General features: G+C 42.6%; 1 protein-coding gene and 1 long non-coding RNA gene across 9 annotated transcripts in view; one reads left to right on the top strand and one right to left on the bottom strand.

Moving 5' to 3' along the window:
* Positions 1 to 16518, bottom strand: part of LOC131810286 (uncharacterized) — a 68150-nt gene that overhangs the window by 15493 nt on the left and 36139 nt on the right. Inside the window, exon 3 of one of the 3 annotated variants that reach the window (XR_009345517.1) lies at positions 3681 to 4174. The exons of the other annotated variants lie outside the window; for them this stretch is intronic. This is a non-coding gene — a long non-coding RNA (uncharacterized LOC131810286). Of the gene's footprint in view, positions 1 to 3680; positions 4175 to 16518 lie in introns of those variants that run through there. 3 annotated transcript variants of the gene reach the window in all.
* Positions 1 to 16518, top strand: part of RHBDL2 (rhomboid like 2) — a 54684-nt gene that overhangs the window by 16705 nt on the left and 21461 nt on the right. For 5 of the 6 annotated variants that reach the window (XM_059138028.1, XM_059138029.1, XM_059138026.1 and 2 more), the window contains 3 exons: positions 6053 to 6316; positions 9264 to 9412; positions 12837 to 12949. In XM_059138028.1, coding sequence (XP_058994011.1) covers positions 6053 to 6316; positions 9264 to 9412; positions 12837 to 12949 — 526 coding nt within the window. The remainder of the gene's footprint in view (positions 1 to 6052; positions 6317 to 9263; positions 9413 to 12836; positions 12950 to 16518) is intronic. The other variant, XM_059138025.1, reaches the window with a different exon arrangement.

Genomic DNA, 16518 nt, shown 5'->3' with positions numbered 1-16518 from the left:
AAGTAATCTCTACACCCAATGCTGGGCTCAAACTTAAAACCTTGACATTAAGAATTGCACGCTCTACTGTCTGAGCTAACCAGGTGCCCTTGAACTTACTATTATTAATTTTTAAAGATTTTGAAATTTGTTTTAGAGGAGAGAAAGTGTGAGTGGAGGTGGGGGAGGTGGAGGGATGGGGAGGGAGGAGCAGAGGGAGAAGGACAAGCAGATTCCTCCCTAAGTGCAGAGCCTGACATGGGGCTTGATCCCATAATACTGAGATCATGAGTTGAGTCTAAACCAAGAGTCTCATGCTTAACCCACTGAACCACCCAGGTGCCCCTGAACTTTTTTTTTTAAGATTTTGTTTATTTATTGGATAGGCAGAGATTACAAGTAGGCAGAGAGGCAGGCAGAGAGAGAGGAGGAAGCAGGTTCCCCGCTGAGCAAAGAGCCTGACTCGGGGCTCGATCTCAGGACTCCGAGACCATGACCTGAGCTGAAGGAAGAGGCTTCAACCCACTGAGCCACCCAGGTGCCCCTGCCCCTGAACTTATTTTTTAAATGCTTTAATATTTGCTGTTAAAAGCTACAGACCTTAAATCCACACTGTTTTTTGTTTTTTTTTTTTGCCAATTATGAGAAGTTGTAAATCTAGAAATAATCAACAACATTCAGGGAAAGTTAATGAAATAGTTAGGTCTACAGCCTTAGTGTCTGACCCTGGGAGGTTGGGTGAGTGGGAGGTGGATGATGTAGGGGAGGGAACTTTATTCTCAGAAAAGTTGCTGGGGAAAAGTAGCATAAAAGGGGATTTCTCTTCTTCCCTAAATTTACTGAATATAATCTATTGTAATGTGGAAACTGCCTAATGAACTATTTTAAAAAATAAAATCGGTAAGAGTTGATTCCCAGTAACTTGCAGTGTGAAAATAGGCCCTAGACTCAGCCCCATTTGTCTTTCCGTCCATCTCAACCATCCACACACCCACGCAACCATCCTTAGCGAATAATAACTAACAATTATGGAGTGTTTACTGTGTGCCGGATACTATTCTAAGTGCTTTACATGCATTGCCTCGAACAGTCTTTCCAACAATACTACAAGGTAAGTTCTATCATTATCCCCACTTTATTTCTATTTTTTTGAATTATCCCCACTTTAAAATGGAATCTGAGAGTTTCCCAGTAAATTAAATATAGAATTACTATATAGCTCAGCAGTTCCACTCCTAGGTACATACCCCAAATAACTGAAAACAGGGATTCAAACAATGCACAGGAATGTTCATAGCAGCTCCATTCATAGTCATCAAAGATCTAAATGTCCTGCAACAGACACATGGATAGACAAAATGTGTTTGTAGGGGCCCCTGGGTGGCACAGTTGGTTGAACGTCTGACTCTTGGTTTCGGCTCAGGTCGATCTCTGGGTTCTGGGATCGAGCCCCATGTGGGGCTCTGTGCTCAGCATGGAGTCTGCTTGTCCTTGGCCCTCTGCTCTCAGCCCTGCTGCTACTCTCTCTCTCTCTCGCTTTCTCTCTTATATCTATAAAGTGAATAAATAAAATGTTTTAAAAGGTGTGTTTATATATCTATTCAATGCAAAATTATTCAGCCATAAAAAAGAATAAAGTACAGGGTGCCTGGCTGGCTCAGTCAGTAGAGCATGTGACTCTTTTTTTTTCTTTTTTCTATTTCAAATTTTTAATGAAATTCCAGTTGGTTAACATACAGTGTAATATTAGTTTCAGGTGTAGAATTTAGTGATTCATCACTTATGTAGGACACCAGATGCTGCTCATCACAAGTGCCCTCCTTAATCCCCATCACCTGTTTCACCCATGACTACAAGTCCCTTCCCAAGACTCTTTTTTTTTTTTTAAAGATTTTATTTATTTATTTGACAGAGAGAAATCACAAGCAGGCAGAGAGGCAGGCAGAGAGAGAGAGAGAGAGAGAAGCAGGCTCCCTGCTGAGCAGAGAGCCCGATGTGGGACTTGATCCCAGGACCCTGAGACCATGACCTGAGCCGAAGGCAGCGGCTTTAACCCATTGAGCCACCCAGGTGCCCCTTCCCAAGACTCTTGATCTCAGGGTTGTGAGTTCAAGCCGCACATTGGATGTGGCACTTACTTTAAAAAAAAAAAAAAAAAAAAAAAAAGGAATGAAGTACTGACCTAGGCCAAAACCCAGATAAACCTTGAAAACTTATTACTACTACAGAGAGAAGCCAGACTCGAAAGACCTCACATGGTATGATTCCATTTCCATGAAATATCCAGAGTAAGTAAATCCATAGAGACAGAAAGTAGATTAGGGGTTGCCATGGACTGGAGCGTGGTGGCTATAGAGAGATTGCTTAATGAGTACGGGGTTTTTGCCTGGGGCAATGAAAAAGTTCCTGAACAAGGGACGCCTGAGTGGCTCCGTCAGTTAGGTGTCTGCCTTCAGCTCAGGTTATGGTCCCAGGATCCTGGGATTGAGCCCCACGTTGGGCTCTTTGCTCAGGGGGAGCCTGCTACTCCCTCTGCCTGCTTCTCCCTCTGTTTGCTTCTCCCTCTGCTTGTGCTCTCTCTCTGACAAAATAAAGTGAAAAAGAGATCTTTCAAAAAAAAAAAAAGTTTCTGAATGAGTTGGAGGTGATGAGTGCAGAACATTGTAAATGTACTTAATGCCACTGAATTGTACACTTTAAAGTGGTTAAAGTAGTAAATTTTATGTTATGTGTATTTTACCACATTTTAAAAAAATGTAATTTGAGGGCATCTGGGTGGCTAAGTGGGTTAAGCCTCTGCCTTCGGCTCAGGTCATGATCGCTCAGGGTCCTGGGATCGAGTCCCGCATCGGGCTCTCTGCTTGGCAGGGAGCCTTCCTCCTCCTCTCTCTCTCTGCCTGCTTCTCTGCCTGCCTCTCTGCCTGCTTGTGATTTCTCTCTGTCAAATAAATAAATAAAATCTTTAAAAAATGCAATTTGAGGCTCAGAACACTGAAGTGACTTACCTACATGTACAGTTGGTGTGGAGTAGAGCTGTGTTCTAATCCCAGATATCTGGCTCCATCATGTTTTTAAAAAAAATATATATAGTGAAAAACTTTATTTGGGGTCATTTAGGAAATTTAGATACATTAACCTAAACTGAAAATATCAGTATTATAAGATATCATTGGTGAAGCCCATATTGGTGACACAAACACTAGATCTGATCTTCACAATGACTTTGAAAGTTTCGCATTATTTAGTTTGTGTGTGTGTGTGTGTGATGTACATAACTTAAAATTTACCATTTTAATCATTTTTAAGTGTACAGTTCAGTGGCATTAACTACATTACCTTGTTGTGAAACTCTCACTACCATCCATCTCCAGAACTTTTTTGTTTTCCTAAACTGAATCTTTGTAGTCATTAAACCCACAACTCCCCATTTCCCCCTTTCCCCACCCCTAGAAACCACTGTTCTACTGTTCATGGTACCAGTCCCAGGGTCATTGCCTAGGGTTGCAAAGAAAAACAAGACAAGGCCATTCCCCGGGGTCTGAGTAGTGCAAAACCCATGTTCTGTCATCTAGTGACCTTGCCACTAGCTCACTCCTCTTCACCGAGTTAGAGAAATCCAGTTGCAAGAAAAGAGAGTTGGGGCACCTGGGTGGCTCAGTGGGTTAAAGCCTCTGCCTTCAGCTCAGGTCATGATTCCAGGGTCCTGGGATTGAGCCCCACATAGGGCTCTCTGCTCAGTAGGGAGCCTGCTTCCCTTCCTTTCTCTCTCTGACCACCTCTCTGCCTACTTTTGATCTCTGCCTGTCAAATAAATAAATAAAATCTTAAAAAGAAAAGAGTGTTATTGAAGCATGCAGAGGGAATGCCTGTGTCTGGGGAGCAGGAGAATGAAGTCAGTGAATGAATTATGATTGAGATGAAAGATGGAGGAAGAGATTTCAACAGGAAAGTCTGTTAGGGAGGTTGAAGATGAGAAGAATTGGGAACATAATCATTGCCTTCTTTTTACTTAAGGTAATTCTGAGGAATACGTGAGATTTTGCAGTGGGGATATATTCTGAAGTGCCAAGAGTACTCTGCATTCATGGTTGGGACTCACATCGCTCCGGAAGTGGATTTGTTTGATGGGCGTAACTCAGGAGATCAGTTTCAGTGGGGCATCCAGATGACCAGCTGGTTAGGGTATAGATTCTTTCTTCAAGACATTGGGCCACAAAGGGGAGGGGAGAAACAGTACAGTAGTTGAGATGTTAGGATCAGGTAAAGGTGTCATAGATATGGCTTTATTATTATTTTTTAATTAAAATAGTAATATATACTTTAAAAAATAAAATAGGAGTGCCTGGCTGGCTCAGTCAGTAGAATGTGTCACTCTTGATCTTGGGGTTGTAACTTCAAAATTCATATCAGATGTAGAGATCACTTAAAAATAAAATAAAAAAAAAAGCAAATATAAACAGAGGTGGATTTTCTCTGAAGCTAATAAAGCTTAACCTTCAGATCTCTCACTTGGCTTGGGCTCCTTCAAAGGCCGTGTATCCACTTTTGTAATTTTTATATTTTGGAATTTTCATTTTATATTATTTTTCCAAAGAAAACCCCCCAAATTGTTTACACTTCAGGCTCCACAAAATTTGGATCCATTCCTCCATGGAGGGCAAAAATGTAGTGAAATCCCACCATGCAGATAAAATCATGGTTCATTCTCTGGATTTTTTCCTGTATGTGTATCAGTACACTACTTTTTACAAAAATTGGATTGTACTCTATGTACTATTTTGCAACATTATTTTTATTATTTTTTTCCCTTCATTTTTGAGCACCACCCCCCTTGACCACAGAAACATTTGAGTGATTTAAGTAGATTAACCAGGAGTAAAAAAAAAATAGCAGAACCAGACCAACAGGAAATGGATAGAACATGGTTGAGGGCATGGCACCGGGAAAGCACAGAGTATATGGATTTGTCCTCACTGTTACAGTGAGGTGTCCCTTGGTGTCTTATCCACCTGCTTGGTGTCCTCTATCACGGTGTAATGATAGTTATCTTTATGATTTTTATCGACCTCTGTCTCCTCCATTACATTATAAACACTTTGGGGTAGATGATGGCCTGATACATAGTAGGTGTTTGTAGATATTTACTGAATAAATGCTTGAATAATTGAATGCTGAGGATTGAGTTCAAGGGGATACCGAATGTGGAAATTAGAGCTCCAGATGTCAGAGAGTTGTTGGGAAGATGTGTTTCAGCAAGGGTATTGACCTTGTGCCTGGAGAACCAGTAAGGAATGGCTTTCCTTCCTCAAGTGTGCTAAAGAATGGGCAGTGCGGGTATTTTAGAAAGGTGTAGGCTTGAATCTTTCTTAGGGGTGCAGGTTGGGCTGCTCAGTTTTTTTTTTTTTAATCTATAAATGGGACTGCAAAACCCTACCTTCTGGGGTTATTGTGGAAGTCCAATGAGTCAATAGATGGGAAAGCCCCAGCTTAGTTCCTGATACACAGTAGTTGCTCAGTAAATTGTTTTTGATTCTGAATCAAGAACCAGAGACCTATGTCTGGCCTTTGAGTAGAAGCAAGATGAAACTAAGAAGGGAAAGGAGACCTAAGAATGGAAAGGAGACCATTTACTCCAGGTGGACAAGATTGGGTTCAGTTATGCAGTGCGTATGCTGTAAGCTCTGAGATGTATCACGTTATGACAAAGGCATCTCTTATGCTGATGGCTGACTTGACAGTCAGTGGCAGAGGGGAAGGAAAGGGTATACAAGGTAGAGTTTCTATTCCAAGGCTCTAGTCCATCCTTCAGGTGGTAGCAATAGATGATACCAGAAATGATCCCTGGGGGTCTTCTCCCTCATTTGGGGAGACCCTAGTACTTTGCCACAATTGAGCCAGATGATGAGGGAATGGATAGTATAAGTATCTGGGCTCCAGATCTTAAGTTGCCTTCTATCAGTATATAGGAAAGGCCTTAGAAACCATCAATGGTTATACCGGAGAGCTCAGGAAAGAGCATGTCCCAAGGACTATCAGGTTATCTATTTTTCCTTGACTTTCATGGCCCTTTCAGGTGGAGGGAGGACCCAGGACAATGGCTGCTGATCATGATTTGGAGATGGAGGATATGAATCTGAATATGGATAGAGACATGGAAGGAGAGCTGGAAGAAGAGCAGGAAATGAGAGAGGACGGTGGAGGTGAAGCCTTCAAGAGTAAAAAGGTCCATAGGGTTGTCTCAAAATGGATGCTTCCTGAAAAGGTCCGAAGAACATACTTGGAGAGAGCTAACTGCCTCCCACCCCCTGTGTTTATCATCTCCGTCAGCCTTGCTGAGGTATGTTGGGCGGTGGGCACTAGAGCAAGTACCACTGGGGAATTGCAACAAGACCAGGGGAAAGGGGGGAGGGGCTTCAACCACATTTAGAGGAGAGACTGGAAGGAAGAGAGCTTAGTGGTGGCAAGTCCAGCACACACGGAACTCAACCTCACCCTCTCTGGAGCCCCCTTGGGTCTTTCCTAATGATTGCAGTCGCTTTTAGCCAAGAGTTGAGTTTTACTTTTCACTGCCCAGCAGTGACTATAGTTTTCAGTGGCTTCATTTCATTTTAGTTGCTGGGGCTTTAGAAACCAAATAATCTTGGGGTCACAAATTGGTTTGGTTTTATGAACCAACTCAGACTGATTGGTTAAGGTCTTTTTGTGGAGCCAACAGAGACACCTAACCAGAAGAGCTCTAGGGCTGCCTCCAGGTTTCAGTAGGGAAAAAAAAAAATGGGATCCCCTACTGTGGGCAGCAAGTAGTGTGTTTTCAGACTCTGATCTCATCAGCCCTTTTGTTGTCCAGAAAAAGAGTGCAAGGCCCAGAGAGCTGGAATGACTTGCCCAAGGTCACATTTAGTGACTGGGCTGGGACTGGGCTTCTTCTGAGCCTCATGGCACCTACCATGATGTCTCATAAAAGAATGGGTGGAGGATAGATATGTGTGGGTGTGACTTCAGGGACATTAGGAAGTCCATATGTAATGTAATCCTCTTAATTCCCACCAATGTCTCAATTTCTTTATCAAGGACTGTATTAGGGTTCTAAAGAAAAACATAACCAATAGGGTGTGTACATTCACAAACATAAACATTATCTATCTATCATCTATCATCTATATCTCTCTATCCATCCATCCATCTACCTATTTACACATGTATATTGAGAGGGAGATTGGTTCATTTGAAGGAATTGGCTTGTGCCATTATGGAAGCTTGGCAAGTTAAAAATATAGGGTAGGCCAGCAGAATGGAGACCTAGGAGTAAGAGTTGCCATTGGAGTTCAGAGGCAGTCATACTGGCAGAATTCCCTTTCCCTCAGACGAGGTCAGTCTGGTCTATTAAGGCTTTCAACTGATGAGGCCACACGTTATGGGGGGGTAATCTGCTTTACTCAAAGGCTATTGATTTAAATGTTGATCTCATCTAAAAAATACCTTCACAGAAACATCCAGAATGATGTTTGATCAAATCTCTCTGAGTGTCATGGTCTCGCCAAGTTAACACAACATTAACCAGCATAGGGACCTAGCCTCTTATGGCTCAGTTAAAGAAAACCCCAATGTATCAACATTTCTGGCACACTCTGTCATGTTATCCTGCCAGCCTATGGGTTGGCGGGCCTACCCATGGCCCAGTCAGGTGTGGGAGTGCTTGGTGAGTGTGGGAATTGGGGAATAATAGGATAAGGTCACATGATACCGAACATGACCACCGGGGTCTGTGCTGTGGAGAGGGCAGTTCTCTATAGAAGAGTTGTGGGGTGGGTGCTGGGATGCCTGTTCTCTCACAGAAAGATCTGTTTTTCAAATAAAAGTTTTTGGGATAAACTTTTTATTTTGGATTAATTTTAGCTTTATAGAAAAGTTACAAAGATAGTGCAGAGAGTTCCTATGTAGGTCTCACTTCCTTTCTCCCACTGTTAATACCTTACATTTCCATAGCACATTTGTCAAAATGAAGAGACTGACATGTGTATACTACTATTAACTAAACTGCAGGCTTCCTTTGGAGTTTTTAATATGCATTTTTACCAGCTTTTCCATTAATGTCTTTTTTCTGTCCCTTCTGTACCCTCCAACCCAGAGTATCACCTTGCAGTATGTTCCTGTGGCTCCCCAGTGCCCTCTCATCTGTGACAGTTGTCTCAGTCTGTCTTTGTTTTTCATGACTTTGATAGTCTTGAGGAGTACGGGCCAGATTTCTGTAGACAATTGCCCAGTCTGGGCTTGTCTGAGGTTTTCCTTCTTTTTTTTTTTTTATTAATTTTAATTTTTTTTTTTTTTAAGATTTTATTTATTTATTTGACAGGCAGAGATCACAAGTAGGCAGAGAGGCAGGCAGAGAGAGAGGGAGAAGCAGGCTCCCTTGCGGAGCAGAGAGCCCGATGCGGGGCTCGATCCCAGGACCCTGAGATCATGACCTGGGCCGAAGGCAGAGGCTTAATCCACTGAGCCACCCAGGCGCCCCTGAGGTTTTCCTTCTGATTAGATTGGAATTAACAGGTTTTGGGGAGGAACATACAGAGGCGAAGTGCCTTTGTCCTCATGTCACATTGGGGAGTATGGGACATCCCCATGACATCCCTGGCAACCTGAACCTCCCTCACTCCGTTAAGGTCGTGTTTGCTGGGCTTCTGTGCTGTAGAGTCATTATCGTTCCCTTTCCCTATTCTGTTCCTTGGAGGCCAGCAGCGACTTAATTTCATAATAACTTGGAAGTGAAAGACAAAATGTTGGGTGTGGGAAGATAGGGGTGGAGGATACGTAAGGGGTAGAGGGGTTTGGAAAGAGCCTTTATATTTGGCCTAGGGCTGCTTCTCATCACTGGAGAAGTGGGATATGACCAGTGACATGGTCAGATATACGGCGAGGACATTTAATTCCTGTCTTTTTTTTTTTCTTCTTTTAAACTTTATTTATTTATTTGACAGAGAGAGATCACAAGTAGGCAGAGAGGCAGGCAGAGAGAGAGAGAGGGGGAAGCAGGCTCCCCGCTGAGCAGAGAGCCCAGTGAGGGGCTCAATCCCAGGACCCTGGGATCATAGCCTGAGCTGAAGGCAGAGGCTTTAACCCACTGAGCCACCCAGGTGCCCCAATTCCTGTCATCTCCTGAGCACATGCAACAGAGGGGCCCACTTGAGAGCTGAGTGTTTGAGAGCAAAGTAGTAGTGCCCGTGGGCTCTTCCGGGGTCACCCTCTGCTGAAGGTGGTTAACATTCTTGTCTGCCCCGCCCTGGCAGCTGGCGGTGTTTATTTACTATGCCGTGTGGAAGCCTCAGAAACAGTGGATCACCCTGGACACAGGCATCCTGGAGAGTCCCTTTACCTACAATCCCGAGAAGCGGGAACAAGCCTGGAGGTTTGTCTCCTATATGCTGGTCCACGCTGGGTAAGACACCACCGTAAGTCACTGATGTCGAAGGTGACGGCGAGTGCTTGTAGCTCTCAGCATCGGGTCAGTGCTTCATTACTGATAAGGCACTTAGACGTCCATAATCTTGTTTGATCCTCAGCAGCCCCGGGAGGCAAGGATTACTCCTGCCGCTTTGTGTCTGAGGCTTCAGGCATGTGGTTACTTGCTCTGTGTCACTTGGCTAAGTTGCAGCGCTAGAACCTCTACCTATCCGCGCTAACTCCAAGTCCAGTGGACTTTGTATTGCATTGTAATTGCCCGATCCTGGCATTTATATAGGGAGATTAGTGAGAAGAGACCCCATCGTTACTAAAGCACATGTATGTTCCCCTAGTTGTTTGATGTTGTGAAAATATTCCCTTTAGGGTATGGATCATCAGTCCCTCCGTCCCTGCCCTGCCACACACTTAAGGAGAATTAATTTGCGAGTGCTTTGTGGAGTGTATAATACTGTGGTCCATCTGGACTGATATGAGCAATGGGCAATGCAGTGCTTTTTAGTTACAGCTTCCTTTTTTTAAAAAAATAGATTTTATTTATTTATCAGAAAGAGAAAGAGAGGAAGAAAGCACCAGCAGGGGAAGTGGTAGGCAGAGGGAGAAGCAGACTCCCCGAGGAGGAAGGATCCCGATGCAGGACTCAATTCCAGGATCCTGATCATGACCTGAGCCAAAGGCAGATGCCCAACTGACTGAGCCACCCAAGAGTCCCTAGTTATAGTATCTTATATGCTAATAGTATTTTGTGACCTTGCTTGGAACCCAAGATTCACTATGCCCACCGCAGACCATGAGCAGCTTGCTGTGGCCCCCCCTCTCCAGTAGACGCTTCGCCTGGGGGTTCAGATGAGGCCAGCTTCGTCTGTATGACCTACCCAGCCTTGGATCTTGAAGGATGACTGTGGTCAGTGGCTAAATAGGCATCCATGACAGACAGAGGGCTCAGAGACTTGAAAAATAAGGACAAAATTGCTCATTGCCCAGTTTCTATGGATACTTTGTTTGCTTTTTCATTTAACATGTTCTGAGCAAATGTGGTTCCTGCACTCAAGGACTTGAAAATTATAAGGGCAAACGGTCAGGTCAGTTAAATAGTAATGGGAGGCCATATAGTATTATAGTATACAGTAGTTATTTAACTTCTTTGTGCCTCAGTTTCCACATCTATAAAATGGGGTAGCAGCACCTATTTTATAAGGTTGCTGTGATTAAATGAGGCTGTGGTTATAATGTAATTTTTGCAATGCCTGACACATAGTAAGGCCCTCAAAAAGAATTCTCAAGGCTGTGTAGGACAGGTCACATAGTGGGGTATAGGAGTTCAGAATGCTTCTGGCTGTAGGTAACAAAAAAAAAAATCTAATGGGCCCTAAACAAATGGAGGTTAATTCTTTGTCATAGTTCCTCAATTCTTTGCTTAGTTCCTCAGTTTAACAAGGCCAAGACTCTTGGTTCTGTGCTGGCATATCTGCTTCTCCTTTGACCTTTCTCTCGTGGTTGCAAGTTGGCAGCATAGCTGGGCATTAAAAGCAGGAAGGGGAAGGGTAGACCAGGTGCTGGGGATATTCATCCCTTTCGTCAAGAAAGTAGCTCTCTTCCTAGTCTCCCACGGGTGCTGCTCTGTCCTGCATTTCAATGGCCAGACCCATGGACACAGCTGCCCCTTACTATGAGAGGCTGGCAAAGTCAACATGAGCTCTTCCAGCCTCACTAAAGGAAGCAGACAGGTGGTAAGGAGATGGATGTGGGATTAGTCACTGTAACAGAAACAGAAAGACAGAAAGATCCGAGAGGGGGTGGTTTCCCAGATGTCATGGATTCAAGCTAGACCTGGAAGGGTAGATAAAATTTGATGAAAAAAGTCAGCATTTCTATTCTGGGTCTACGATGGGGGATCTCATCCTTATGCCTTTTCTCCTCTCACTGTATAGTCTTCTTTTTTTTTTTTTAAAGATTTTATTTATTTATTTGACAGAGAGAGAAGGATCACAAGTAGGCAGAGAGGCAGGCAGAGAGAGAGGGGGAAGCAGGCTCCCTGCTGAGCAGAGAGCCTGATGTGGGGCTCAGTCCCAGAACCCTGAGATTATGACCCGAGCCAAAGGCAGAGGCTCAACCCACTGAGCCACCCAGGCGCCCCTAAGCTGAAATCTCTTAAAAAAAAAAAAAAAAAAAAAGTCTTGTGTTATGTTGTAACTAAACTAAGGATGACTAGAATGTGGGAATGTACCAAAGTACATTCAGAGATTCTTCAGAGATGCCTGTGGGTTTTGACAAGCAAAATATGAATTTTATTTAAAAATATTTTTACCTCTTTCAGAACTGAAATAAAAACCACCTGCACTCAAATATGTTATATGCCAAACTGTAGTACATGGGAGATACTAACTTCAGCTAGTGTAAACTTTCTTTTTCGTTCTGGGGAACTGTTTTTTCAACTTTATTATTTTTTAAGATTTTAATTATTTATTTGGCAGAATGAGAGGGAGTGCGAGTGCGCACAACAGGGGGAGCAGCAGGCAGAAGGAGAGGGAGAAGCAGGCTCCTTGCTCAGCAGCTTACCACTGGACTTTTTAAAACAGAACTGGGGATGCGGTTTCTCTTGCCATCTCTGTTTTATAAAAAAATACCCTGGGGTGCCTGGGTGGCTCAGTCAGTTACACATCTGCCTTTGGCTCAGGTCACGATTCCAGGGTCCGGGGATTGAGCCCCGCATTGGGCTCCCTACTCAGCTAGGAGTCTGCTTCTCTCTCTCCCTCTGGCTCCTCCTCCCTGCTCATGCGCGGTCTCTGTCTCTCTCTCTTTCTGTAAGATAAATCAATAAAATCTTAAAAATAAAAGTATATCCTAAGATTGCAAGACCAGTTGTTTAAAAAACGGTTGAAATTTGGGGTGCCCAGCTGGCTCAGTAGCACATGCAACTCTTGATCTCGGGGTTGAGAGTTCCAGCCCCACGTTGGGTATGGAGCCTCCCTTAAAGAAGAAAAACAACAACAACAAAGCTATTGAAACTTAAAACTCGATACGTGTGAATTAGGATTTTCTCATTACCATGCTACAGAAACAGGATCAGATGCGGGGGGCTGACCTAACATGGCAATAGTCATCTGAGCCTAACTTCAAGTTTATGTTCCTTAAGCCATCCTTATCACTGATCGTTTGATGTTGTCAGTCACTGTTTCAAGACAGAACTTACAAAATAAATGATACTTCCAAAATGTCCTTTTATCGGTTTTACATATTGAGGCACTGTGTTGAGATTTTTATTAAAGAAAAAAAAGTCACCTAAAAAAATTAGAAAATGGAATTTGAACTAGAAACAATACACCAATGCCTGTTCATGTCCCAAAGAAACAACAGTGTGGGTTAGTCGTAATATGGGACTACTGTGTTTGTCTCTGCAGAGTTCAGCACATCGTGGGGAATCTCATTATGCAGCTTGCTTTGGGTATTCCCTTGGAAATGGTCCACAAAGGCCTGCGAGTAGGGCTGGTGTACCTGGCAGGAGTGATTGCAGGTGAGTATCCTGAGGGTAACACAGAATCAATGCCTCTGCACTCTGAGGGCACAATGCACAAGGCAAAAGTAATCATTTAAGTCAAGATTTCCTGTATTCCTAATACATGCTGGGGAACCTGATAAGCACTGGAAATCAGTTAATCAGCGGCAGCTGGCTGGCTCCGTCAGAAAAGCTTGGGACTCTTGATCTTGGGGTCATGAGTTCAAGCCCCACATTGGGTGCAGAGATTACTTAAATAAAGCTAAAAAAAAAAAAAAAAAGAGAGAGAGAGAAAGTACAGAAAGGAAGGAAGGAAGGAAAAGAAAGAAAGGAAAAAGGAAAGAGAAAGGAAAAAAGAAAGAAAGAAAAGTTAGAGGACCAGTCAGAAGACCATGCTACTCACGATGTTAGGATGGTGAGTTTGAGCCTGACATTGGGTGTAGAGATTACTTAAATAAATTAATAAATAAGTAAACTGAAGAAAAAAAAAAAAAACCATAAAAAACCCCCAAAAACCCCACAACAGTTAAAATATTTGAGAGAAGCACACAGAGATAGGTCATTGTGCCTGTCCTTGGGTATCTCAGAATCAGACTGGCTTTTGCACATTTGGAAGTTATGTATATGTTGGTGCCCAGGTGCATATATATTGGGTAGAGACTTAAAAGCCAGATCATGAAGGCCCAACATGTCAGACTAGCGATCTTGGGAAGTCACACGAGCCAATGTGCATTTAAGAAAGACCGCTTGAAGGGAACATAGAGAAGAGCTACAGAGGCCCAGGGCTCAGAGGGAACTGGCAAAATACGCAGTGATCTCTGAAAAGGGGTGTGTCTTAAGAGGATCCACTTTGATCAGAGGAGAAAGTATGAGAATTCCCATCTATCCATTTATTTATTGGAAACATTTTTTTAAGATTATTTATTTATTTATTTGACAGAGATCACAAGCAGGCAGAGAGAGAGAGAGGGGGAAGCTCCCCGCTGAGCAGAGCCCAATCCGGGCTCGATCCCAGGACCCTGAGATCATGACCTGAGCTGAAGGCAGAGGCTTTAACTCACTGAAAAAAAAAAAAAACAACAACCATAAAGCACCCCTAAAGCTACAATCTTTTTCTTTCTAGCAGCTAGTGTACTATATTAAAATGAATATGGTCTTTTGAAGAACCTTATCCTGAATTCTACCTTTATCGTTTATTAGCTGTGTGAACATGGGAATGTTGCTGACATTTCTGAACTTCCGTTTCTAACCTGCATAATGGGGATGAAACACCTCTCTTCTCATGAACTGCCTTCTGTTTCTTCAGACTCAAGATTTTAACATCTATTTCCTTCTCCAAGATTCAAGTTAACCATTACTTTTTCAAACTCCAAAGTCAAAGAAAGTTTCTGAGTTACATGAATATCAAAGCAATATAATTATGGTTTTAAGCAAATCCCCTGAGCCCACTTCAACTTTCTATTGGAAACATATTTTTTATTTTTTTTTAAAAGATTTTATTTATTTATTTGACAGAGAGAAATCATTTGACAGAGAGGTGATTCTGTTGTCCACAAGTAGGCAGAGCGGCAGGCAGAGAGAGAGAGAGAGAGGAGGAAGCAGGCTCCCTGCTGAGCAGAGAGCCCGATGCGGGACTCCATCCCAGGACCCCGAGATCATGACCTGAGCCGAAGGCAGCGGCTCAACCCACTGAGCCACCCAGGCGCCCGGAAACATTTTTTTTAAATTAATTTTTTTTTTACATTGCAGTTGCAAGTATTCTTTCACCAGTTACCCCCAATGGTAACAGCTTGCAAAATTCTAGTACAGTTTCCAAACCAGGACATCCACCTTGATACTGTCAAGGTGCAAAACAGAGATTCCTCACATTGTATTTTCACAGCCATCACCTCTTCTTCCCCATCCTCCACCCCTCCTTCACCCCTGACAGCCACTAATCTGTTCTCTATTTCTGTAATTCAATTCAAGCATGTTCTATAAATGGAATGATACAGTATATTGCCTTTGGGGTTGGCTGTCTTCACACAGCATCATTCTCTGGGAGACCCATGTAGGCTGCTCTATGTATCAATACTTCATTCATTTTTATTTCTGAGTAGTATTCCATGGTGTGGATGGACCACCATTTTTTTAACCCTTCACTCCCTGGAGCCTATCTGGGTTGTTTCCAGTTTGGGGCTATTACAAAAAAAGCTGTTAATAAAAAAATAAAAAAAAGCTGTTTGTGTACAGGTTTTTGTGAACAGAAGTACCAAGTTTTGTGAACAGAAGTTTTCGTTTCTCTGGGATAAATGCCCAAGCGCTCAGTTCTGAAGCTGTATGGTAGTGCCTGTTGAGTTGTTTTAAGAACCAGCCAAAATGTTTTCTGGAATGGCTGCTCCATTTTACATTCCCCCCAATAGTGTAGAGGGGATTCTGTTGTCCACATCCTCACCAGCGTTCATGTTGTTGCCATTTCTTACTTCAGCTGTGCTCAGAAGCATGTGATACTAAGGCCATATCTCATCATGGCCTTAGTCCTTAATTTGCCATCCGATGGCTAATGATGCTGAACACTTGTTGATGTGCCTAACCTCTTTAGTGATATGCCTGCTCATGTCTTTTGCCCATTTCCTAATTGTATTCCTTTCCTTTTTTTTTTCCCCCTAATTAGGTTTTTCTAGACCATTGAGTTCCAAGAGTTCTTGACATATTCTAGATCCTAGTCCTTTATTGAATAAGTAGTTGACTGGTATATTTTTCTCAATGTGTAGTTGCCTTTGCACTGTTTTAATAGAGTCATGGAGCAAAAGTTCTTAATTTTTATGAAATCTGATTTACCATTTTTTCCTTTATGAATCGTCTTCATGGTGATGTCTAAGAACTCTTCACTGAGCTCTAGGTCCTGAAAATTTTCTCTTACACTACCCTTTATGTTACAGTTTTATGCTTTACATTGGAATATGGCCTCTGTTTTGAGTGAGGAAGCTGTGAGGTTTAGAGTGAGGTTCTTCTGGGGATTTTTGGAAATGACTTCATATTTTCACAACAATCTATTAAAAATTCTATTACCTTCATTGAATTCTTTTTACACCTTTGTCAAAAATCAGTTGGCTGTATTTGTAGGGCATTGTTTCTGAGTTCTCCTGTTTGTTTCATTGACCTATGTGGTACCCTCCACCGATACCATGTCGTCCGTACTACTGTACACACTGTAAGTCTTGAAATCAGTGAAAGTCCTCTCCTCTTTGGCTCATTTTAAAGACTATGCATTTTTCTTGTACAAAAAGATGAGTGTCTAATTTGCTGACTTTTTTTGCCCTGTGTTAACAAAAGGTTTTCAGTAGGATGCTACTGAACAGGTGTTGTTGAAAAAGCAAATGCAAAATATGTTCCATTGATGACATAATAGCATTTTTCATACAAGGAGAAAGAACATAATTGCTTTTCCAAAAATACTTATGCTCTGAAAGGGCATTTTAAAAACTAATAATTGGAAATCGTTCTCTCATTGGGTGACTTTGCTGCTGGGAATGATGCAACAAGTCTTAGAAATTCACACTTAAAACACAGGAAACAATTTTCTCATCAGTTTCAAGAGTTCTCAG

Source organism: Mustela lutreola, chromosome 10 (genome assembly GCF_030435805.1).
Source record: "Mustela lutreola isolate mMusLut2 chromosome 10, mMusLut2.pri, whole genome shotgun sequence".
Lineage (NCBI taxonomy): Eukaryota > Metazoa > Chordata > Mammalia > Carnivora > Mustelidae > Mustela > Mustela lutreola.
Note: the sequence above shows the minus strand (reverse complement) of the source record. Positions and strands in the feature narration are given on the sequence as shown.